The sequence below is a fragment of the Eumetopias jubatus genome, unplaced genomic scaffold (assembly GCF_037043125.1).
Source record: "Eumetopias jubatus isolate StellerSeaLion01/CBP00866 unplaced genomic scaffold, mEumJub1_p1.0 scaffold_9, whole genome shotgun sequence".
Taxonomy (NCBI): Eukaryota; Metazoa; Chordata; class Mammalia; order Carnivora; family Otariidae; genus Eumetopias; species Eumetopias jubatus.
The window spans coordinates 19,717,228-19,740,585 of record NW_028274815.1 but is presented as its reverse complement, the minus strand read 5'-3'; the positions used below and the strand labels follow the sequence as shown (position 1 = coordinate 19,740,585).

The window sequence follows — 23,358 nt, the reverse complement described above, 5'->3', positions numbered from 1 at the left end:
GGGTCCTGGAATCGAGCCCCGCATCGGGCTCCCTGCTCAGCGGGAAGCCTGCTTCTCCCTCTCCCACTCCCCCTGCTTGTGTTCCCTCTCTCGCTGTGTCTCTCTGTGTCAAATAAATGAATAAAATCTGTAGTTCCCTAGAGAAAGGAAGTTCTCTCTTCTCGTGGTGAGGGCTGGAAAATCTGCCAACACGAAGAAAGATTAGTTTCCCAGGCTCAAAAAAAAAAAAAAAGAAAGAAAGAAAGAAAGAACCTGATTCGCTGTCACTAACTTTGCATCTTAAAGGAGGAAGGAGGAGAAGGAAGTGGAGGGTAGGTTCGGGTCAGACCCACCCCTGGCCGTCCTTCGCGCTCGCAGCAGAGGCCGTCCTGGGCTCCGGAGATTTCCTCCAGGGACCCGAGGTGGGGAGCAGCGGAGAGCGGGGTCCCAGTAAGTCTCCAGGAACTCACACTCGGGCCGGTGGGGGGTTCCAACTCAGAGGGAGCGCAGCTCCACCGCTGCACCCCAGCCGGGACGGTGTCCCCACTTCCCCCGGTCCTAACTTGTGTTCTTTGCGAGGGATCCGTCTGGAGGCTGCAGGGACCTCGCCGGAAGGAGGGCGGGGAGCGGCGGGGATCAGATCTCGTGGAGACCGAAAGGAAAGACCCCTGCTGGCCGGCAGGGGGCGCTGCGCTCCGCAAAGGGACTCGGGCTCCCCCCTTTGCTTCTACAGTGTCCTCAGAGAACATGTTAGCTGTGCACTTCGACGAGCCGGGAGGACCAGAAAAGCTTTACTTGACGGAGGTAGCCAAGCCCAGCCCAGTAGAGGGTGAAGTCCTCCTGAAGGTGTCGGCCAGCGCCCTGAACCGGGCCGACTTACTCCAGGTACCCAGGGGTCAGGCAGTGGCTGGGGCAGGGTGGGACTCCAGGGCCTTCGATAAACATTCACCAGACCGATGAAGGAATGACCTAGGGCACTGCCTGTAACTTTCATCAAGATGTGTCTGCAGAATGTGTGCTGGGGGTTCTAAGACAATATACAGGGAAATTTACAAAGCAGCATCTACCCTCTGTTAATCCATCATCTGCTCAGTCTTCCAGATAAGAAGATGGGAACTATCATTTGTTCAGGGGGTTGTGTGTTAGGCCTTGCTCTATCTCATTTACTCCTAGGCAACCCTGCTTACCATTCGCATTATACAGATAAAGAAACAGAGTCAGAGGTTAAGTAATACGTCCAAGGCCACAACACTAGTAATCGGGGCAGCTGTGATTCAAATCCAGGGCTTTGTTGTGGATCCAAAGTCTGCATTCTTTCCATGCTGAGGCTCCCGGAGCTGGCAGGGGACTGACTGTACTCTATGAATCTTCCTTTTTTCTGCTGTTTGAAACACTAAACTGAGCCAGCTGCATTGATTGGGTAACTGAGAAATGTGTGCCAGAATCACCTGGGGCACTTTTTCTTTTCTTTTTTAAAAGATTTTATTTTTATTTATTCATTTATTTGAGAGAGAGAGCATACACAAGGGGAGCAGCTGAGGGAGAGGCAGTCCAACCAACTGAGTCCCCCAGGAGCCCCCGGGGCACTTTTCAAAATAAACATGACCAATAAATAAATAAATAAAAATAAACATGATCAGGGGCCACCCGGGTGGCTCAGTTGTTAAGTGTCTGCCTTCGGCTCAGGTCATGACCTCAGGGTCCTGGGATCAAGCCCCGCATCGGGCTCCCTGCTCCGCGGGAAGCCTGCTTCTCCCTCTCTCACTCTCCCTGCTTGTGTTCCCTCTCTAGCTGTGTCTCTCTCTGTCAAATAAATAAAATCTTAAAAAAAAAAAAAAATAGGGGCACCTGGGTGGCTCAGTTGGTTAAGCGTCTGCCTTCAGCTCAGGTCATGATCCTGGAGTGCCGGGATCAAACCCCGAGTTGGGCTCCCTGCTCACTGGGGAGCCTGTTTCTCCCTCTCCCTCTGCTGCTTCCCCTGTCTGTATTCTCTCTCTGTGTGTGTGTCAAATAAATAAAATCTTAAAAAATAAATAAATAAATAAACATGACCAGAACCCAGGCATGTGTACTTTGAAAAAGCTCCTCAAATGGTTCTAGGGCACACTCTTGGTTCAGCCCCTCTGCTCTGAAGCCTCCAGTCAGAGGTTCTGAGGATTGCAATGAGTGAGTCCAAAGCCTGGCACTTAATATATGAGAACAATCATTCAGGAGTCCATGGTTTTGTTCCTAGTCCTGCTACTGATTTACTTTGTGACTTCGGTCAAGGCATTTCCCTGTGCTGGGCTTAGTTTCTCCATTTGTAAAACAAAGCGTTTAGATAAAGTAAATAGCTAAGGACCCTACCAGTTATCTTATTTGAATTACTTCTCCTGTCTTTTCCTGACTTACAAAACCTGACTTCATCCCAATTTTTCTGAGAAAAAGAGGGACTATTGGAAGGGGGCCAGGGATGGTGACGCACACATTTCTGATCATGCTCACCACTTAGTGCACCCCTCTTTCTGCAGAGACAAGGCCAGTATGCCCCACCCCCAGGAGCCAGCAGCATTTTGGGACTGGAAGCATCTGGACACATAGCAGAGCTGGGGCCTGCCTGCGGGGGGCACTGGAAGATTGGGGACCCAGCCATGGTTCTGCTGCCCGGCGGGGGACAGGCTCAGTATGTCACTGTCCCTGCAGAGTTCCTCATGCCCATCCCAGCAGGACTGACCCTGTCCCAGGCTGCAGCCATCCCGGAGGCCTGGCTTACCGCCTTCCAGCTGTTACATCTCTTGGGTGAGGAGGCCCCCCACATGCTCACCCCATACAGTGTGGTTCAGTTACTTCATGACTCAGCCACCTTAAAACCCAGCAGTCCTCTGGCGCAGCTTTGGCCTGGCCACTGAGCCACACCCAACCCCAGCGCCTCGCCCTAATGTACTACCAATAGTACCAGGTTCTCCTCAATACCATGTTAGCAATGGCCTGATGTTGAGGCTGATAATCATGGTTAGCAGATGGAAAGCCTGGAAAGCACTGGATAGAAGACCTGTGTGTATATCTTCACACTAGACCCACCGGTAGTCCCAGCAGCTCAAAGTCCTGCTGAGCTTCTCTTTGCGAGCCCTAGTGCAGTAGAAGGGACCAGTCAATCAACTTTTATTCCTCCTCAATCCCCCTGAAGCCAGCTAAGAGCTGATGGGGGGGGGAGCCTAAAAAGACCAGGTGCCTGCTGTCAGGGAGTGCAGTAAACCTGGGAAAACAAGGCATGTACAGGAATTAGACAACCATAGAGTTCAGAAGATGGCCTTATCTCTACAACAGAAACTCAAGATGGCGGGGGAGGTGCCTGGGTGGTTCAGTCGGTTAAGCATTTGCCTTTGGCTCAGGTCATGATCCCTGGGTCCTGGGATCGAGCCCTGCACCCTGCATCGGGCTCCCTGCTCAGTGGGGAGTCGGCTTCTCCCTCTACCCCACCTCCCACTCGTGCTCTCGCTCTGTCAAATGAATAAATAAAATTAAAAAAAAAATTCAAAATGGGAACAATTAGTGTGGGCACAGGTGGTCAGAGAGGGCTTTCTGGAAGAGAAGGACTTGAAGGGTGGGTGAAGGGTGGGTAAAGTTGAGATGTGACAGAAGGCAGGCCAAGGTGACTTAAGAGAGTGTCAAGGTGAAATCTTCCACTCAGAGTGAAGGATGATGATTATCATCTGTGAAAGATGAGACTGGGACTGGATTTTAGTGGCCTTGAATGGCATGTTGCCTGGACTTGATGCAAAAACCAACTGAGAACCACTTTATATTTTGAGGAGAAAGTGACATAATGAAAGCTCCATTTTAGGAAGAGGAGCCTGGTGGTTGCTTGTGGTGCCTGGATCATTGAGACCAGTTGGAGACCAGTTTCAGACTGAAGAGGAACTGGCTTCAGGTGGTGACTGACAGTGGGAATGATAGTTAGGCTTATTAAGGTATATGTCAGAGATGTGCGTCTTGGGATTATTTCATAAGTAAAACAGATTATGGATGTGGCTGCTAAGAACTGTTTAAAAAGGTTGTTTCCCACTTTAACAAGAGGCAGTAAAACAAAAAAGAGCTGTCATGTTCTCTTAAGAAAGCAAGAGGTTTGGCATTTTGTGGTCCGGGGCCAGGTGCATGTGGTAGAATATGCCTGCATGGGGAATGTGTAGCACTTGCAAAGTAAAGACAATGGTTCCTGTACTTTGTGCCGCAGGAAACGTTCAGGCTGGAGACTTCGTGCTAATACATGCAGGATCAAGTGGTGTGGGCACAGCTGCCATCCAGCTCGCCCGCATGGCTGGAGCTATTCCTCTAGTCACAGCTGGCTCCCAGCACAAGCTTCAGATGGCAGAAAAGCTTGGAGCAGCTGCAGGATTCAATTACAAAGAAGAGGATTTTTCTGAAGCAGCACTGAAATTCACCAAAGGTAAACAATAGCTCCTGCAGCCCAACAGGAATTTCAGAGATGATTCAGTCAAATCCTTACCAGCCTGAAGTTTGTCAGTGCTCTGGATCTGGCTTGCCTCTGTTAATGCACAGCAGCTGCCCAGCCAAATTCTAGCACTCTGGTGTTTGATCTCTGGAGACAGGCAGGCAGTGTTTAGGACTAAAATGTTTCTGTGTGCATTCTTGTAAGTGATAACATTAGACACTTTTTAGAAACCGGATGAATCACAGAGAGTTGGACTAGAATTATCCAAGTCACTCTGCAATGAGTTAACAGGAGCTTAGTGTGGTCATAGTAGGGTTAGGATGGTAGCTCTCTAAATGGGTAAGCCCTCTGTATTCCAAAGCCAAATCTGTATATTTTTGGCTCATCCCTTTCCATTTTTCCACATGAGTTAAAAACGAGACATGAAACCAAAGCTTGTAAAACTACGATTCAGATAACCCAGTGTAGACACTTTATAATTTAGATGTGAATCTGCCTGCCCTGTAGACTGGGTGGCTCTCCCCTGTTCTGTTCTCATTCGTGCCTGGGTGCCAGTGGATTCTGTACTTACATGGGGATCAAGAGAGAGACCAAGTCATGGTGTTGCCCCATTTCCCTCTTGGCTTTGGCTGTGGCTAGGAATCATAAAAGATGAACTACAGCACACATGTATGATAGAGTTCAGCTATCTAAACTCCATCTACAACGTTTCTGTGAGCGGTGTTTCTAGTTCCAACCTATAGATTTACCACTTGCACCTATATATACCCATATATTCACAAATACACCATGGAATCACTTTGCACAAAGCCTTCTGTGTCTGATGAGCATTACAAATCTGTGTTTCATGTGAAAGGTGCTGGAGTCAACCTTATTCTAGACTGCATAGGTGGATCCTACTGGGAGAAAAACGTCAGCTGCCTGGCTCTTGACGGTCGCTGGATTCTCTATGGTCTGATGGGAGGAACTGATGTCAGTGGACCTCTATTTTCAAAGCTACTTTTTAAACGAGGAAGTCTGATCACCACTCTGCTGAGATCTAGGGACAAAAAGGTGAATGATGAGTGAAAAGAAAACGTGATATAATTATTACCCACAAAAGCGTGGTGCATTTACGTAGCTCCAAGAAAGGAAGACCTGACACATCATATGTTAGAGAGCCTATGTAGAAACCTGCTCCCCCCCCCTCCATGGATAAATAAGTAGCCATTTTCACAGAACTCATTAATAAGTGGTCAGTAGAAGTCTCAACATCTTGGAAAGAAGGTAGCTAACACTTCACATACAAACTCTCTAACAGAATGAACAAAGCATTGACAATATTAGGAGATATATTTCTTTTTTTTTTTTAGAATTACTGCAGGTTTTTTTTTTTAAAGATTTTATTTATCTATTCATGAGAGACAGAGACAGAGAGAGAGAAAGAGGCAGAGGGAGAAGCAGGCTCCCACGGAGCAGGGAGCCCAATGCGGGACCCGATCCCAGGACTCTGGGATCCTGACCCCGGCCGAAGGCAGACGCCCAACTATCTGAGCCACCCAGGCGCCCTGGAGATACAGTGCCAAGATGTTGTCTTTCAAAGGCTGAACTCTTCTCAGTGTGCTAAGAAAGGTGAATAAGGTTAGTTAAGGCTCTACCTTCAACAGATTGTTACTGAAATCTTTTTGTGGTACTTTAGCAGGTGCCAGACTGGAGAATGTTTCCCAGCCTAGGGTTTCACACCTGTGTGGTAGCAGAGCTTAACCTCCCTTTTGAACTGAGCCTATAGAAGTCCTGTCTGTGGCTGCCTCCTGCTTTAAGCCCTGTTGTCAGTGCCACTAATATTTTAGTGCAGGATTCAGTCTTTTCTCTGGTGCAGAAGAGAGGTTATACATTTGGGGGCATGCACATACATGCTGGTAGGGAAGGGGTTAGGTACCCCCTATGTGCATTTTCAGATGGCGTCTACATTTCAGAGAGCACAAAGGCTAATTAGCAGGATGGGGAGCGGCAAGGTGAAGTCTCCGTCTAGACTGATGATCTCCTTTTCCTTAAGTACAAGCAAAGGCTGGTGGAGGCTTTCACAAAACAGATCCTGCCCCACTTCTCCACGGAGAGCCCCCAACGTCTACTGCCGGTGTTGGACAGAGTCTACCCCGCGGCTGCAATTCAGGAGGCCCATGCATACATGGAGAGTAACAAGAACGTGGGCAAAATCGTCCTGGAACTACCGCAATGAAGGAGAAGGCTTTCCTAGGACAAAATGAATGAAAGTCCATAGTACGCAGGAAAGAGATCGCGTGTTAGTCCGGGCCACCCTGTAACCCACTGGCCCTCCCCTGGCCTCGCCTACTGATCCGTGTAAAGCCGATCTGAGAAAATAAAAGAGTCAATTTGAGGGGTTGCCCTCTCACTGTGGCGGTCCCAGACCGCGGACTGGGGCCGCCCCGGGCGGGAGTGGGGTGAGTGTCGCGACCGCCGCCATCGTAAGGATTACAGCAAAGGCCCGAACAGTGGGAGCTCCACTCGTGCTGCTCCAGGGCCGAGGGTTCCGGGTACGGGAACAGCGTCGGCCGCCACCACTACACGACGTGCCACAACTCCCTTAGCTACCCTCTGCGCAGCACCAGAGGCCCGAGGCCACCTACCCGCGCCCCTGCTCCCGCGACGCGCCCCTCAAAGAGGCCGGCCCCACGCCAGGCCCCGCCCTCTCCTGCAACTCACCGGGGCGCAGCCCCACCTCGTCCGACTCTCCTGGCCCCGCCCCCTCTGTGCAGCTTCCTTTGCTCAGGACCGTCCGACAGGAACACCGCCCCTTCTTAAGCCAGGTCCCGCCCTTTCCGGTGCGCAGCTCAGAAAAGCGTCTGGAATGCTCGCCTTTCATCGTTCCGGCCAATTTTTCGTCTCGGGTTCATTTTGCCCCGGAGTCTTTTCGAAAGGGGGTGCTACGTCAGCACGTCTGGGCGTGAGACGGCGATAATCCGGCGTGTCGTAAAAGCTTCCGGCGGAGGTTGGATGTTGATGTCCTGGACTTGACGCGGTGTTGCGGTCCGGTAGAGCGAGCTCCGGGGGTGTCCCGAGGAATCCCAGTGTTTGCTGCGGTAACCTTATCAGCCCGCCAAGATGGCGATGCAAGCGGCCAAGAGGGCGAACGTGAGTATCGGGGCCTTCTGCGGAAGAGGCGGGGACCTCCCTCCTGGACTTTCTTAACGGTGTGGCACTGTGTATTTTGCCCCTCCTGGGTTCCCCAGGCCATAGTAGCCCAGACTTTACTGTGTTATCATTTGGAGTTCCATCCTGGCCCCATCCTTACGGATATGCTCCTTGAGCCCCAGTTCCGCCTTCACCCCTTTTGAGAGTTCCCTCGATCTCTTATTCTGGTGTCAGTGATAGTGTTGGCCCTACAGTCTTTGTTGTTTGATCTGCACCTAGGACTTGGCGACAGGATCTTCTCCGCCCCAAAGTCAGTAGCACAGACGAGTCCCCAATAAGTAACCTAATACCTCACAGGCAACCAGAGCCTGGGATTCTCCTCAAGTCACGGAGCTTTTTGGATCCTTAATTAATGTCTTAATATTTTTGAACACCTACTATGTACCAGAATTGAGAGATAGGAAACAATTCAGAAGTTAAATTTACTGAATACCTACTGTGTGCCTGCCACTAGTCTACGTATTGGGGATACAACAATGAATAAAACAAAAAGCCCTTCTGTTTACATTCTAACGTTAGAGAATGGGGTATTATAGAAACCTAAAAAAAAACTGTCTCAAGAAAAAGAGGGTAGGTCAGCTGTAAGGCAGAGAGATATAGGATGATGAAGACAGAAAATTGGACATGGTGAGATGCAGAATTTTGGTCACCTTGATGATCATTCGGTGGATGAAAACTTGGTTGCAGTGGGATGAAAAGAGGATGGAAGTTAAGAAAATTGAGACAGCTCTTTCCACAAGTTTTTATGTAAATAGGGAGTACAGAGATTGGATGATAGTTGACTTTTTCCTCTTTTAAGATGTGTGGTATAAGGTGTATTTGTATGTCAGAACGATCTGATAAAGTGTGAGAAATTGATGACGTGGGAGAAGGATGAGATAAGTTCAGGAGTGAAGGTTTGGAGTAGACAATAATGAGAGGGAGAGGGGGTGGATATGGATGAATTTAGATTGTTGGGTTTAGTGACATGAATATAAGGTACTTAGCATTCGGTCATACATACTTTCTTCCATAAGCAAGAGGCAAGATCAACTCCTGGGATAGGCAGGGAAAAGGTTACAGCCCAACTCAGATGTTAGAGGGAGTGGTGGTGGTAAGGTTTAAAAAGAGAAAGTGTGATACAGTGTCTTACAGAGTGAGAAAACAGACTTATGAGAGAAGTGTATTATAATTGGAAGTGTTGATTGTCTATTTGAACTCAGTTTGAAATCTTAAATCTAAAACTTTATTGTACTTATTTGTTGACCATTTGTCACCACTAGTAGTCTGAGGGGAGGGATTAAGTATCCTCTTTCCTTTTATACAACACTTAGCTTAATGCCTTAAAAAGCTGAGAGTTTAATAGTGAGCAAATTAATATCCAGTATGTAATTGAATATGTTAATAAGAACATCGGAGTGAACTCTAGATAGGAGATATATATTTGAGTCATCAACTTACTGTGGAAACCATGTGTGTGGTTAAGAGATGGAAGAGGGTGTAGAATTAAGGCGAGTATACAAAGGGTCAAAAAGGAGTCTAAAAGTAAAACTCTGTAGAAGAGGATTTTTTTTTTTATTAAAGATTTTATTTATTTATTTGAGAGAGAGAGAGAGAGAATGAGAGACAGAGAGCATGAGAGGGAAGAGGGTCAGAGGGAGAAGCAGACTCCCCACCAAGCAGGGAGCCCGATGTGGGACTCGATCCCGGGACTCCAGGATCATGACCTGAGCTGAAGGCAGTCAGTCGCCCAACCAACTGAGCCACCCAGGTGCCCGAACAGGATATTTTAATGGCAAGAGTGAGAAGAACTAGCCAGAGAGGTAGGAGCAAGCCAAGGAAATAAAGTGTCAAGAATAGTCAACAGTGTCAGAAGCCTCAGAAGTTAAGTGTGATGATAATTGCATACCGCAGTTAAAAGGTCTTAATGCCAGGTGCCTGGGTGACTCAGTCGGTTAAGTGTCCAACTCTTGGTTTCAGCTCAGGTCTTGATCTCCAGCCCCATGTTGGGCTCTGTGCTCAGCACGGAGACGGCTTAAGATTCTCTCCCTCTGCCCCTCGCCACCCCTTTTATAAGATTTGTTAAATCTTTTTATAAGATTTTTTTCCTTTTTTTTTTTTAAGATTTTATTTATTTGACAGAGAGAGAGAGATAGAGCAGGAACACAAGCAGGGGGAGTGGGAGAAGGAGAAGCAGGCTTCCCGTGGAGCGGGGAGCCTGATGCAGGGCTCGATCCCAGGACGCTGGGATCATGACCTGAGCCGAAGGCAGACGCTTAATGACTGAGCCACCCAGGTGCCCCAAGATTTTTTTTTTCTTTTTTAAAGATTTTTATTTGTTTGTTTGACAGAGAGACACAGTGAGAGAGGGAACACAAGCAGGGGGAGTGGGAGAGGGAGAAGCAGGCTTCCCGCTGAGCAGGGAGCCAGATGCGGGGCTCAATCCCATGACTCTGGGATCATGACTGAGCCGAAGGCAGACACTTAATGACTGAGTCACCCAGGCACCCTTTTTATAAGATTTTTTTTAAAAAGGTCTTAGCATAAAAGTATTTTCGTCAGTGCTGGGGTGGAACCTGGGTTGTGGTAGGTTGATGAGTGTCAGTGAAGTAAAGAATATGAGGTGAGTATAGACTATCTTTCCAGATGCTTGACTTTTCTTTAAAGAAAAGAGAAAAGCAAAATAGGATAGTAAGTAGAGAGCTGATAAGTTCAGGGAAGGCAGAAACCTTGCTTTTTCCCTTCACTGTGTATTCCTAATATCTAGCCTGATAGGTACATGAAGAAGGTGCTCAGTAAATATTTCTTGAATGAAGAGGGATACAAATGACTATTTGTTTTACATGACAATTGTCAGGAAATAAGCAGCCGCTCACCTAAGGAATAGAAGCCAATGATGAAGGAAAGACTACATTCAAGAGAAAGAAGATATCGTTGATTGAACAGGTTCTTGAAAAGACCAGATAAGAGTCATCAATGGGAGTTTTATTGTCTAGGAAACAGAACACTTCCCTTAGTTCTTTCCCATATATGTCTGAGGCACTGAGGACTTCTAAATGAGGTTGGAAATCCTTGTTTAACTGCAGTGACTGGAAGCCTGGGTTTTATAGTAGCCCCTTACTAGTTACTACTAATAGTCCTCCCTAAAACTCGTGCCCAGTTGCTTTTCTGAAAAGCATGCCATTTTCAGGAACATCAGATTATAATTTTTTAAAATAATTCTTATTCTTGCCTATTATGTGGGGTTTTTTTGTTTGTTTTTACTGTGAGAATTTATTATGAGAAATTTTTTTAGGTGGTAGCACTCTTGCCCCTGATTACAATAATAGTATGTATTTCTCATTTTAGATTCGACTTCCACCTGAAGTAAATCGGATTTTGTATATAAGAAATTTGCCATACAAAATCACAGCTGAAGAAATGTATGATATATTTGGGAAGTATGGACCTATTCGTCAAATCCGAGTGTGAGTCTTACTGAGACTTTTGAAATGTCGTTTCAAGAAAATGATTGTATAGAGAGCAAGGCCTGACCAAGAGCCTAGAGACTAAATGAATTGAAATCTGGGAGATGAGATTTTATTTTTTGTACAGAAAAAAATGAGACCTTCCTGATCTAGCTCAGTGAGAGCCAAGAATAATAGTTGTGAAATTAGAGAAGGCATGAAGTAGTAATGAATGGTTTGAGGGGAATGGGTGGGAAAAGAAAGAACATTTATTCCATAACTTATTATTTGTAAAATCAGATAACATACTGTGTTTTTTATATGCATTTACTCTAATTTTCTCTCCTGTCTCCTTTACTGACTCCAGAATTCCTGAATAAACTGAGTAAGGAGGTATATAAGTAACTGAGAAAAATGATTTTTTTCCCAACTACAGCTTTCTATTGAAGATTTATTTTTTATTATTATTTTTTTATTGAAGATTTAAAAGTATATGGGAGAATAATTGCAACACAAGTTCAGGTTTTTTTGTTTTTTTTTTTAAGATTTTATTATTTTTGGGCGCCTGGGTGCCTCAGTTGGTTAAGCGACTGCCTTCGGCTCAGGTCATGATCCTGGAGTCCCAGGATCGAGTCCCGCATTGGGCTCCCTGCTCAGTGGGGAGTCTGCTTCTCCTTCTGACCCTCTTCCCTCTCGTGCTCTCTATCTCTCATTCTCTCTCTCTCAAATAAAAAAGATTTTATTTATTTATTTGAGAGAGAGAGACACAGCGAGAGAGGGAACACAAGCAGGGGGAGTGGGAGAGGGAGAAGCAGGCTTCCCACGGAGCAGGGAGCCCGATGTGGGGCTCAATCCCAGGACTCTGGGATCATGACCTGAGCCAAAGGCAGACGCTTAACGACTCAGCCACCCAGGCGCCCACAAGTTCAGGTTTTAATTAAATCTAAAAATTGGGGTTCATATCTTCAGATGATATTTATTGAACATCTACAAAATGCCATTTTTGTAATAGGTGATTTTATTTGTATCACCAACACTACAACCCTATGTGGAGGTGATAATTGTCTGGGTTTGGTTTGGTTTTGTTTAAAGATTTATTTATTTGAGAGAGAGCGTGAGTGAGCATGGGAACGGGGAGAGGAAAGGCATAAGGCGAGAGAATCCTCAAACAGACTCCCTGCTGAGCACGGAGCCCAACATGGGGCTCAGTCCCAAGAACCTGAGATCATGACCTGAACTGAAACCAAGGGTCAGACACTTAACTGATTGAGCTGCCCAGGTGCCCCGATAATTGTCTGTTTACAGGTGAGACTACCAAGGCCCAGAAAGTACAAGTACTTTTCTAGTTTCACACAACTATTTAGTGATAAAAATCTTCTGATTCTAAATTGAATATTTACACTACCCAGATCCATAGCCAGTGATACTCTAATTAGTATAAATGGGCCACTTACCTAAGAGTTCATCTGGATTTTTTTTTAAGTTTATTATTATTTATTTTTTTAAAGATTTTATTCATTTATTTGAGAGAGAGAATGAGAGGGGGGAGGGTCAGAGGGAGAAGCAGGCTCCCTGCTGAGCTGGGAGCTTGATGTGGGACTCCATCCCAGGACTCTCGGATCATGACCTGAGCCGAAGGCAGTCGCTTAACCAACTGAGCCACCCAGGCGCCCTATTATTACTATTTTTTAAAGATTTTATTTTATTTATTTGATAGACACACAGCAAGAGGGAACACAAAGAGGGGGAGTGGGAGAAGGAGAAGCAGGCTTCCCATGGAGCAGGGAGCCCAGTGTGGGGCTCAATCCCAGGACCCTGGGATCATGACCTGAGCCGAAGACAGATGCTTAACAACTAAGCCACAGGCACCCCTTATTATTATTTTTTTTTTAATTAATCTCTGTACCTAACATGGGGGCTCAAACTCATGACCCTGAGTTCAAGAGTCACACACTTCTACTGAGCCAGCCAGGCGCCCCTGAGTGTCTCTTATTTTCTTACTTTCTTTTTTTTTTTTTTAAGATTATTTATTTATTGAGAGAGTGTGAGCAGAGAGAGGGGCAGAGGGAGAGGGAGAGAGAATTTTAAGCAGACTCTGCACTGAGTACAGAGCCCAATACATGGTTTGATCTCACGACCCTGAGATCATGACCTGATCTGAAACCAGGAGTTGGATGCTTAACTGACTGAGCCACCCACGCACCCCTCAATATCTCTTTCTTAATAAATTTTCTTTTATGAACTGAGAGCTGCTTCTTGGCTTTTAGAACTCTATGAGATCTTGAGGACTCTCCCTTTAAATCATCACTTTCCTTCCAGAAAGTAAACCATATGCTAGCAATACATCATCATTGATACTCAAGTGGGGATGGAAATGAAGTGTTACAGACCAGCCATCCTTTTTAGGAAGTCTCAGTCCTTTGAGTATTTGATAAAAGCTTTGGACCCTTTCCACAGAACAATACATGAAACTTTTTTTTTTTAAAGATTTTATTTATTTATTTGAGAGAATGAGAGATAAGAGAGCACGAGAGGGAGGAGGGTCAGAGGGAGAAGCAGACTCCCCGCCGAACAGGGAGCCCGATGTGGGACTCGATCCCGGGACTCCAGGATCATGACTTGAGCCGAAGGCAGTCACTTAACCAACTGAACCACCCAGGCGCCCCTACATGAAACATTTTGCATATGATTTCAGTGGATACATGAAACCTAGGTTAAGAAATCCTGTTCTAAACATAAAAGAATGGTATATAGAAGGTCCCCTGACTTGGAGATCAGGAGATAGGATTCTGCTTCAGGCCCTGCAACCCTAGATGGGTTGTCTAGCTTTTTGGTTTTCTGTTCCCTCACTTGTAAGATAATCTAGATAGGCTGCGCCTTTCAGCTTTTAACATGGAGGCAGCATGATAAATTTACTGAATTGGTTGTAAGACCTGAGTTCAAATACTAGCTGGACATTGACTAGTCATGTACAACTAGGCAAAATATTTAATCCCTCTGAGCTTCAGTTACTTATGAAACACAGTCTTCCTAACCTACTGTCTTAAAAGAATTTTTTTTTAATTACTAACATATAATGTATTATTTGTTCCAGGGGTACAGGTCTGTGATTCATCAGTCTTACACGATACACAGTGCTCACTATAGTACATACCCTCCCCAATGTCCATCACCTAGCCACCCCATCCTTCCCACCCCCCACTACTTCAGGTTAAAAGGATTTTAATAAGGATCAAATTAGAGCTTGCCTGTGAAAGCACTTTGTCATGGAGTATTTCCTTCCCAGTGTGCATTAGCCACCCCTCTTCTCTGCTCCCACAGCACCTTCTACTTTTAACACATGGTTTTGCTGTTGTCTGTGTACTTCTCTCTCCTGCCAGCCTGTGAGCTACTCCAGCACAGGTATCATATAAGTCTTTTGATTTGGGGTTGATTGCTGTTGTGCCTGATACATGTTAAACACCCCATGTATATAAAAGTAAATGAATAATACAGAAAGTGGTTGTGATGGACTTCTGAAAGTGTTAACAAAATTTATTGATAGTACACAATTAAGAGATGCTTACAGCAGTGAAGTTAGAGTGTTTCAGAAAGCCAAGGTAGATAATCAAGCAGTGGCATCTTTAGAAGGGTGTGAGTAGCTCAGGGCCTTGGTACTCTGGTCCCTCCATTTGGAATGGTTTTCACCCGGCTCATCTCCTATCCAGCTCCTCATTCTTCAGGTCTCCACGTCAGCGTCACCTTTTCCAAAGAGGTTTATCCTGACCACACTAGAGTTAAGTCATCATCCTCCCAGTAATCCCTGTCACAGCTGTCTACTTCCTTTATAATATTTCTCATCTGTATTTATCTGTCTTTCTCCCACTTGTGGATAAAGCTCCTTGAAGAGAGGGATAATGCTTGTCTTTTTCACTATTCTATTTCCAGTGCCTCTCATACAGAAAGAACACAATATATATTTGTTGAATAAATTCACAGAAGCAGGAATTTGGGTCTAAATTATAGATTGAGAAACACGTTATTTTGTTCCCTAGCTGTGATCATGCTTTACCACATATTTGGCACCTAAAACTAGGGTGACCAACCTTCCCATTTGGTCTAGGACCAAGGGGTTTTCTGGGTTGTGGACTTACTAAAACCTGGACAGTTTTGGGCAAAATGGGATGCATGGTCACCCTTCCTGGCATGTAGCAGACACTTGGTGCTTTGAAGCCCTTTTGGGGCACCTGGGTGGTCAAGTCGTTAAGCGTCTGCTTTCGGCTCAGGTCGTGGTCCCAGGGTCCTGGGATCGAGCCCCACTCTGTCAAAGACACAGTGAGAGAGGGAACACAAGCAGAGGGAGTGGTAGAGGGGGAAGCAGGCTCCTGCTGAGCAGGGAGCCCGATGTAGGGTTCGATCCCAGGCAGGGCTTGATCCCAGGACCCTGGGACCATGACCTGAGCCGAAGGCAGACACTTAATGACTGAGCCACCCAGGTCCCCATACCTTTTACTTCTTGACTACTAACGCATGTAAGGTGTAGGGCAGGTGATAGATCCTGATATGGCTGTTTGACACATGAAGCAGCTGAAGCTGAGAGAGGTTGATGCACATGATTAGGTTTTCTTATTACTACTCTGAGGTTTACCGCCAATCAAGAAAATAATGTTGTCTCAGTGCCTGCCATACAGTAGGTACCAACTACATACTTTTAGAAATTGAAGTTATGATATGGTTAAGATATTAGGTTGATAATTATCAGCTAGGACACTGAGATGAGAATCTTTAAAATGGGGTTAGTACCCATCCCTGTTCTAGTTCCTAAGAAGATATAAGAGGAACAGATAACTTTTGATTTATTTATTTTATTTTATTTATTTATTTTTTAGCTTACAGGAGAAAGAATTGGTGAGAGAATTGGTGGGAGAGAGTAGATCTCCGTTTTTCAAATGCTTATTAGCACTTGTGTCCATGGTGCTGTGAAAGAAAAATGAAATATAAGACCTTTCTTGCCCAGTTAACAAGAACTAAAATATTATGTGTTTTTTTTTTTTTAAGATTTTATTTATTTGACAGAGAGACAGCGAGAGAGGGAACACAAGCAGGGGGAGTGGGAGAGGGAGAAGCAGGCTTCCCGCGGAGCAGGGAGCCCGATGCGGGGTTCGATTGTGACCTGAGCTGAAGGCAGACGCCCAATGACTGAGCCACCCAGGTGCCCCTCCTCTTTTTTTAAATTTGTTTAAATTAAAAAAAAAATTTTTTTTTCAAGCTAATGCATTCTTGAAAATGCAAAAGTCAAAAGTCCAAGTCAAAAGTCCAAGAGTTGGGGTGTCTAGGTGGCTGGTAGGAAGAGCACACCGATTCTTGATGTGGGGTTTGAGCTCCGTGTTGGGTGTAGCCATTACTTAAATAAGTAAATTAAAAAAAAAAAGGTCCAGATATTGTTAGACTATTCCCAGAGAGTAAGGAATATTATAAAATCCCTCCTTGGGCCCATTCAGCCTGACAACCTGTAAGCATTCAGGGACACTGGCACCCTCCGACCACCCCAGCACTCTGTACCTCTCCCATCCCCTTTTACAGGAAGTAAGCTCTGACCAGGGCCCAACTCTGTAGTCCTGTCCGAGATCAAATTTTAACAGATACTCCCTTTCCCATGGCCTGCTACCTTTGCTTGACCCTATGTGGGGACTATGACAGGTGGAGAGGCAGCCCACGGTCTTAAACCTTATTCCACAGTTGGCACTGGGTGGCTAGAACACAGATGGAGGGGTCCATCTTTATCACACTGGGAGCATAAGCTGAGTGGGACCTGTGCCCACTGCCCCCACTGACAAGCACATGGCCATCTGCTGCCTGCAGTTTGTTGCTCTTCACACTTCCCTACCTCCCTGCGGAAGGAAGCTGGTGAGGTGAAGAGAGGATGTGGCAAGGAAAACCTACACAAGCAGCAGCTCCGTATCCACAAGCAAGGTCCAGCTTCCACTTCTAGCCACCTTCTACCCTGGCCGGCAGATAACCCCTCCCACAAGCACACTCTCTCCCACCCATGTCTGCCAAAGCTCTGCCCTTTTCCCGGAGCCAAACAGGGCTGCATAATGCATGGGAGTGCATATATTATTAAAAATGAGGGGCGCCTGGGTGGCTCAGTCCTTAAGCTTACCTGCCTTCGGCTCAGGTCATGATCCTGGGGTCCTGGGATCGAGCCCTGCATCAGGCTCCCTGCTCAGCAGGAAGCCTGCTTCTCCCTCTCCCACTCCCCTTGCTTGTGTTCCTGCTCTCGTGCTCTCTCTCTCTCAAATAAATAAATAAAATCTTAAAAAAAAATGGGGTGCCTGGGTGGCTCAGTTGTTGAGCGTCTGCCTTCAGCTCAGGTTGTGGTCCCAGGGTCCTAGGATCGAGCCCTGCATCGGGCTCCCTGCTCGGCGGGAAGTCTGCTGCTCCCTCCCCCACTTCCCCTGCTTGTGTTCCCTCTCTCGCTGTGTCTCTCTCTGTCAAATAAATAAAATCTTTAAAAATAAAAAATAAATGAATGTACAAAAAGTTGGGAGCTGACTGTATCACATTTTAGGAAAGCATCTTCTAAGTGGGAGAAACCACATTAACTCTATATCCTTTCCTGGCCATAAAGGATACTGTTTTCCTAGATATCATTTATAATTTTGCCATCTTTTTCATAGGGGCTTTCACCACCACCCCCTCTACAGACGCAGATAGTTTTTATTTTTATGGATTTGATAAACCTTAGTAAAATACTTCTCAGAAACATTTGTTTCCTACACTGATGGAGACTGTATTGTCTTTAACAATTGAAACTAAAGTTAGAGTTAGGGAGGGGAGCCTGGCTGGCTCAGTTGGTGGAGCACGTGACTCTTGATCTTGGGGTTATGAGTTCTAGCCCCACACTGGGTGTAGAGATTGCTTAAAAAATAAATCTTAAAATTAGAGTGAGGGAGAAAATTAAAATGTTTAGAAACAAGGGACTAGTTACTAGGGAATAGTGTGGTAAATAATTTAAGTATTGGTTCTGTTGCATAAATGTGCAGTAGGAAAAACCTCATTCTTGACATTGCTGATTAATAGGAGCCATCACTCTTAAATACTGTACTTTTCAGCTTAAGACTGAGAATTGGGGGCGCCTGGATGGCTCAGTCAGTTAAGCATCTGCCTTTGGCTCGGGTCACGATCTCCGCGTCCTGGGATGGAGGCCCAGTCGGGCTGCCTGCTCAGCGGGGAGTCTGTTTCCTCTCCCTCTGCCCCTGTGCACGCACCCCCCCAACACGTGCTCGCTCGCGCTCTCTCTCTCTCTCTCAGAAAATCTTTAAAAAAAAAAAAAAAGGACTTAGAATTAGTTCTTAGTGTGAGAAGTAGGAAAGACCAGAACAGTGCACATGAAAACTGGGACAAAGTTTCAAGCTAGTTCTTTGCTGCTAGTGCTTTGGTAGCTGTAATAGTAGTGTTGACTGAGCAAGTTTAACCTGTAGCTCTTTTACTTAAAACAGAAAACAAAAATTAACCTTAATTCAAGAAATAGTAGGCTTGGGACGCCTGGGTAGCTCGGTTAAGCATCTGCCTTCGGCTCAGGTCATGATCCCAGGGTCCTGGGATCGAGTCCTGCATCGGGCTCCCTGCTTGGTGGGGAGCCTGCTTCTCCCTCTGCCTCTGCCTCTCTCTCTCTCTCTCTCTCTGTCTCTCATGAATAAATAATAAAATCTTTAAAAAAAAAATAAATAGTAGGCTTATCCAGCATACCTGTCCATAATGCTTATTTCCTCTAACAGTGTTCAGGTTGATCTCAAAAGACTTAAACTTCAACTCACTGTCTTTAATTGTCTATGGTTAGTGGTTTAAAAGAGTTCTGTTATTCAAGTATCAGTGCTCACGTAAATGTGTATTTTTTCCCCACAGTATTTGTTATTTATTTATAAAGAGAAACTATTCCATAGCTCAACCATCATGTATCATAGTTCAGGAACACAGGTCAGTGACAAATTTTCATGGAACTCAACCCAAAGAAATTCTTTACATGCCAAAATCACTTTGCACTCTGAAAGATACCAGCCTTTTTCATCTCCTCAAAATCTCTCATGGAATCATAATTTCTGTAGAAATCTGCATATCCTTGTTTCTTGGTTTGGCCACAGCAAACTTCTAGAAAGTTGCAACCCCCAGGGAATGCTCCAACAATATGAAATCGCAGATGCTTGGCCAGAAGGCCTCCCATCTGAAGTTTTGTCAAAGCCCTGGAAGTCATGGTAGTTATTCTCCTTAACACCCGATCTCAAACCCAGTGTCCTTCCTAACTCCGGTAAATGTGTATTTTAATTAAGTCTGATTTCACTCTGCAGGGGGAACACACCCGAAACTAGAGGAACAGCTTATGTGGTCTATGAAGACATCTTTGATGCCAAGAACGCATGTGATCACCTTTCAGGATTCAATGTTTGTAACAGATACCTGGTGGTTTTGTACTATAATGCCAACCGGGTAAGTATTAGCCACAGTCCTTATGGCATGGGGAGCCCATGTTAAGAAGTAGTGTACCGTGAGGGGAAGAGTATACTATGAGTTCTTCTCGCTAGTGCTATTGGTGACATTCATTTGACTGCAGATCAGTAACTTAACTCTGGTGCTTCCCACATTTTAGGCATTTCAGAAGATGGACACAAAAAAGAAGGAAGAGCAGTTGAAGCTTCTCAAGGAGAAATATGGCATCAACACAGATCCACCAAAATAAATGTTCTCTGCATTCTCATTTTAGACTAAAACCCATAAATGACCACCATCACCCTGTTCTTATTTTTAATGTGAATGTTGGAATTTCTTATTCGAGATTCAAAAGGATCTGCTTGAAACTTTGATACGTGTTAGAATGTGTTACGTGAATAAATTTGTAACTTTTTCATGTGTTTTCTCTTAAACTTTCCCTTCTTATTTGATACCAGAAAACAGATCAGCAGTTGAACCATATCAAGAATTGTTTGGTCGTAGATGGTCAGAGACCAAGCTTCTTAAGAGCAGGGAGCTTCTTGTATTCTTAATGCCTCTGATGTCCAGTCCAGTGCTTAGCCATCAAGGGAAATTTTTAGAGTGCTGTCATTTATTGAATGTTAACAACTCAGTGAAGGTAGGTATTTGCAGATCAGGAAACCAAGGTTCATTGTGTTGGTTCAGTGAATAAAATGTTTACATAAAAAGTTGATGTAACATCAACCAGTCCTAACCACACTAGTACATTTAAATAATACTTGCCTTACAGTTAACAAAACACCTTTGTTGATATGGATACCCCATCCTTAAAGAGAAGTCAGTTCTAGAAGTGGTCATTTAGATGACAGCACGTTGTTAGAAATTTGAGAGCATGCATCTTGGGTAGTGGTGTTGGTTGTTACATGTCTAAGATTGTATTATGCGGTCTTTTCCTTTAGTTAGTAAGTGTCTATGAATATCATGGACCTTAGCTCATAGTGTATCTTTGCCATAAATAGAATACTTAATGCTTATTCTTATAATCATACACTCCCATGGCATGGAAATAGTATGGTTATTACCACATTCATCATAGCTTGGCAGCTTGGAGGAGATAGTTATAATTTTCTTTTTATAGTTTAGGCATGGGCCAAATGGAAAAACATGAACCAATTGTTTTGTATATAACTATAACCCAAAATCAATTTGAAGGGTACAAGCACTGAATCATTTAAATGGACAAAAAGCATCTATTCTACTTTTAAATGCATTTAGCTTTGATATCTAGACTTTAAGATAATATGGTCTTGGGGCGCCTGGGTGGCTCAGTCGTTAAACGTCTGCCTTCGGCTCAGGTCATGATCCCAGGGTCTGGGATCAAGCCCTGCATCGGGCTCCCTGCTCCACAGGAGGCCTGCTTCTCCCTCTCCCACTCCCCCTGCTTGTGTTCCCTCTCTCGCTGTGTCTCTCTCTGTCAAATAAAAAGATAATATGTTCTTTTATACTTCTGGTACTGTCTTCTCAAAGCCTACTATTGAAATTGAAGAAATTATTCCTATTAATTATGTCAGTGCTTTTTGAAAGCACTTCGTAAAAGACTAGAAAAGAACCATTTCTAAGAAGGGCAGGGAGATGACAAAGGAGCCATAACTTTAATTTTCTTCTGAATGCTTTTATGAATTCCTTATTAATTTGTGTAATGCATGTTTTTTTTTAAGATTTTATTTATTTGAGAGAGAATGAGAGAGAGAGAGAGCACACGAGAGGGGGGAAGGTCAGAGGGAGAAGCAGACTCCCCGCCGAGCAGGGAGCCCGATGCGGGACTCGATCCAGGGACTCCAGGATCATGACCTGAGCCGAAGGCAGTCGCTCAACCAACTGAGCCACCCAGGCGCCCCTGTGTAATGCATGTTGTGCCTTTAAGTATTTGCCCATGTAAAGATAATTTTCTAAAAGACTTTTTTGTAAGGGGAAAACAGACTTCGAGTGTGCTTTGTCTCAGTGGCAGACTGGCTTGCTCTATTGCAGTTTTTTTTAAGTTATTAACAAGGGGAAATTGCTTCTCTTGACCATTATGGCCAGTCCCATCATTTGGATTAGTACATCTGTTAGCTGAATTTCATGACCTAAGGCTAAGAGTTTTAAAAATTCCAATTGTCTAGGGCGGCTGGGTAACGCAGTCGGCTGAGTGTCCGACACTTGGTTTCAATTCAGGTCATGATCTCAACGTGAGATCAAGCCACATGCTGGGCTCCACGCTCAATGTAGAGTCTGCTTAAGTTTCTTTTCCTCGCCCTCTGCCCCTTCCCCCTGTACTCTCTCTCAAATAAATCTTTAAAAGAATTTTAAAAATTAAAAATTCCAATTGTGGGGCGCCTGGCTGGCTCAGTCAGAGCATGCAACTCTTGATCTCAGGGTCATAAGTTCAAGACCCACACTGGGTGTAGAAATTACTTAAAATCTTTAAAAATTCCAATTGTTTGGCAATTTTGTGGCCTGTCCCAGTTAAAAGAACTTGAATTCTATAGATAAATATTGAGCACCTACTCTGTGCCAGGTCTGTGTGTGCTAAGATGCTGAGGATATACTTTTAATCAGTCTTCTACACCAAGCATCCAAGGCTTATTTTTCACCCTGCTTTTAAGAGTACAAGGGATGATTGTGTTCATGCACATGTATGTGTATGGACGTGTGCCAGAGCGGCTTTACATTCACCTAGATTAAATTTTGAGTTTCTATGATTTTGTATAAACAGACTGGACATTTGAAAATGACTGATACGACATAGATTTCATTACCACTCTCCTGCTTAACAACTCTCGGTGGCTCTCACAGGACAATGTCCAAACTTGTTAGCATACTGTCCCATAATTTTCCTTTTTTTTAAGGTTTTATTTATTTGACAAGAGACACAGCGAGAGAGGGAACACAAGCAGGGGGAGTGGAAGAGGGAGATGCAGGCTTCCTGCCGAGCAGGGAGCCCGACGCGGGGGCTCGATCCCAGGACCCTGGGATCATGACCCGAGCCAAAGGCAGATGCTTAACAACTGAGCCACCCAGGCGCCTCATAATTTTCTGCATCATCTTGTAAGAGCGCCAGTAAAGCAGGGCCTGCAAAGCCTAGCTTATCCTTTCCAGGTGCTAGTCAGTAGTTATTTGCATTTGTTTGTTTTGGTTCTCTTAGTAGGTGTCTCCCATGACCACCGAACCTATGAATACTCTACACTAAGATCTTTTTTCAGTTCCACAGTGGACAACTGAAGTGGTCCTTGATGCCATTGTTAACTTTATCCTATTGGTATCACAGCAGAAAACAAGAGTATGTCCCTTATACAGGCAAAGTTCTGAGAAATTATCGGACCATTTGTGTCATTGAGAAAAGCTGGGAACTAAGACATTCTGAAGGAAAAACCCCAGAAAGGAATGAGTGCAGCATCCTCTGGCTGTTCTGCTCCCACAACAGAAGTGAGACCAGGGATTGGGTGATTAAAAGCAAAGCACCCCCTTTCTCATTTCTTTTCCTCCGTCTTAAAGCACTACCTCTTAACTCCTCGATCCTCAGCAGAGGAATACAGCCAGGGCTTCCTGGAGACAAAAAGGGTAGATGAAGCAGCCAAGATGAGGTGGACCCCTATCATACGTATGACATTATGTGACATGCATCAATGAAGCTATGCGGGAAACTAAGTACTAACCTACCAGCCTCTCCTCAATCTTAATTCCAAGTCCTCACTGACGGAATAACCCTGACTATGGCTAAGAACTTTCCTCACCTATGTCAAAAGAAAAAATCTCAGCCACACTGCCCTAGGCTCCTTTGACAACCCACACCAGTAAGTGGGCTGATTATAAAACCTAACTGGGAATTCCCATACGTTATAG

General features: G+C 45.0%; 2 protein-coding genes across 3 annotated transcripts; both read left to right on the top strand.

The window, feature by feature from the left end:
- Window positions 1–300: 300 nt before the first annotated feature.
- TP53I3 (tumor protein p53 inducible protein 3) lies at window positions 301–6,788 on the top strand. 2 transcript variants are annotated; one of them, XM_028099446.2, is made up of 6 exons: window positions 301–429; window positions 713–864; window positions 2,490–2,757; window positions 4,193–4,405; window positions 5,268–5,464; window positions 6,447–6,788. In XM_028099446.2, coding segments are annotated over exons 1-6 (1,014 nt in total). In that variant the 5' UTR covers window positions 301–428; the 3' UTR covers window positions 6,630–6,788. The 2 variants fall into 2 exon arrangements, with proteins under 2 accessions (XP_027955247.1, XP_027955249.1); XM_028099448.2 differs by having other exon boundaries at window positions 559–864.
- Window positions 6,789–7,266: 478 nt separating this feature from the next.
- SF3B6 (splicing factor 3b subunit 6) lies at window positions 7,267–19,928 on the top strand. Its single transcript, XM_028099449.2, has 4 exons — window positions 7,267–7,543; window positions 10,931–11,049; window positions 19,356–19,494; window positions 19,655–19,928. The coding sequence occupies exons 1-4, from the start codon at window positions 7,514–7,516 to the stop codon at window positions 19,742–19,744; spliced, it is 378 nt and encodes a 125-aa protein (XP_027955250.1). The 5' UTR covers window positions 7,267–7,513; the 3' UTR covers window positions 19,745–19,928.
- Window positions 19,929–23,358: the final 3,430 nt, after the last annotated feature.

Excerpts from the sequence above, each read along its gene's own strand:
- TP53I3 (XM_028099446.2), top strand. Across the intron at positions 865-2,489 it reads ACCGGGCCGACTTACTCCAG|AGACAAGGCCAGTATGCCCC; the intron begins GTACCCAGGGGT and ends CTCTTTCTGCAG. Across the intron at positions 4,406-5,267 it reads AGCACTGAAATTCACCAAAG|GTGCTGGAGTCAACCTTATT; the intron begins GTAAACAATAGC and ends TTCATGTGAAAG.
- SF3B6 (XM_028099449.2), top strand. The coding sequence starts at position 7,514 with ATGGCGATGCAAGCGGCCAAGAGGGCGAAC. Across the intron at positions 11,050-19,355 it reads CCTATTCGTCAAATCCGAGT|GGGGAACACACCCGAAACTA; the intron begins GTGAGTCTTACT and ends TTCACTCTGCAG. Across the intron at positions 19,495-19,654 it reads TGTACTATAATGCCAACCGG|GCATTTCAGAAGATGGACAC; the intron begins GTAAGTATTAGC and ends CCCACATTTTAG.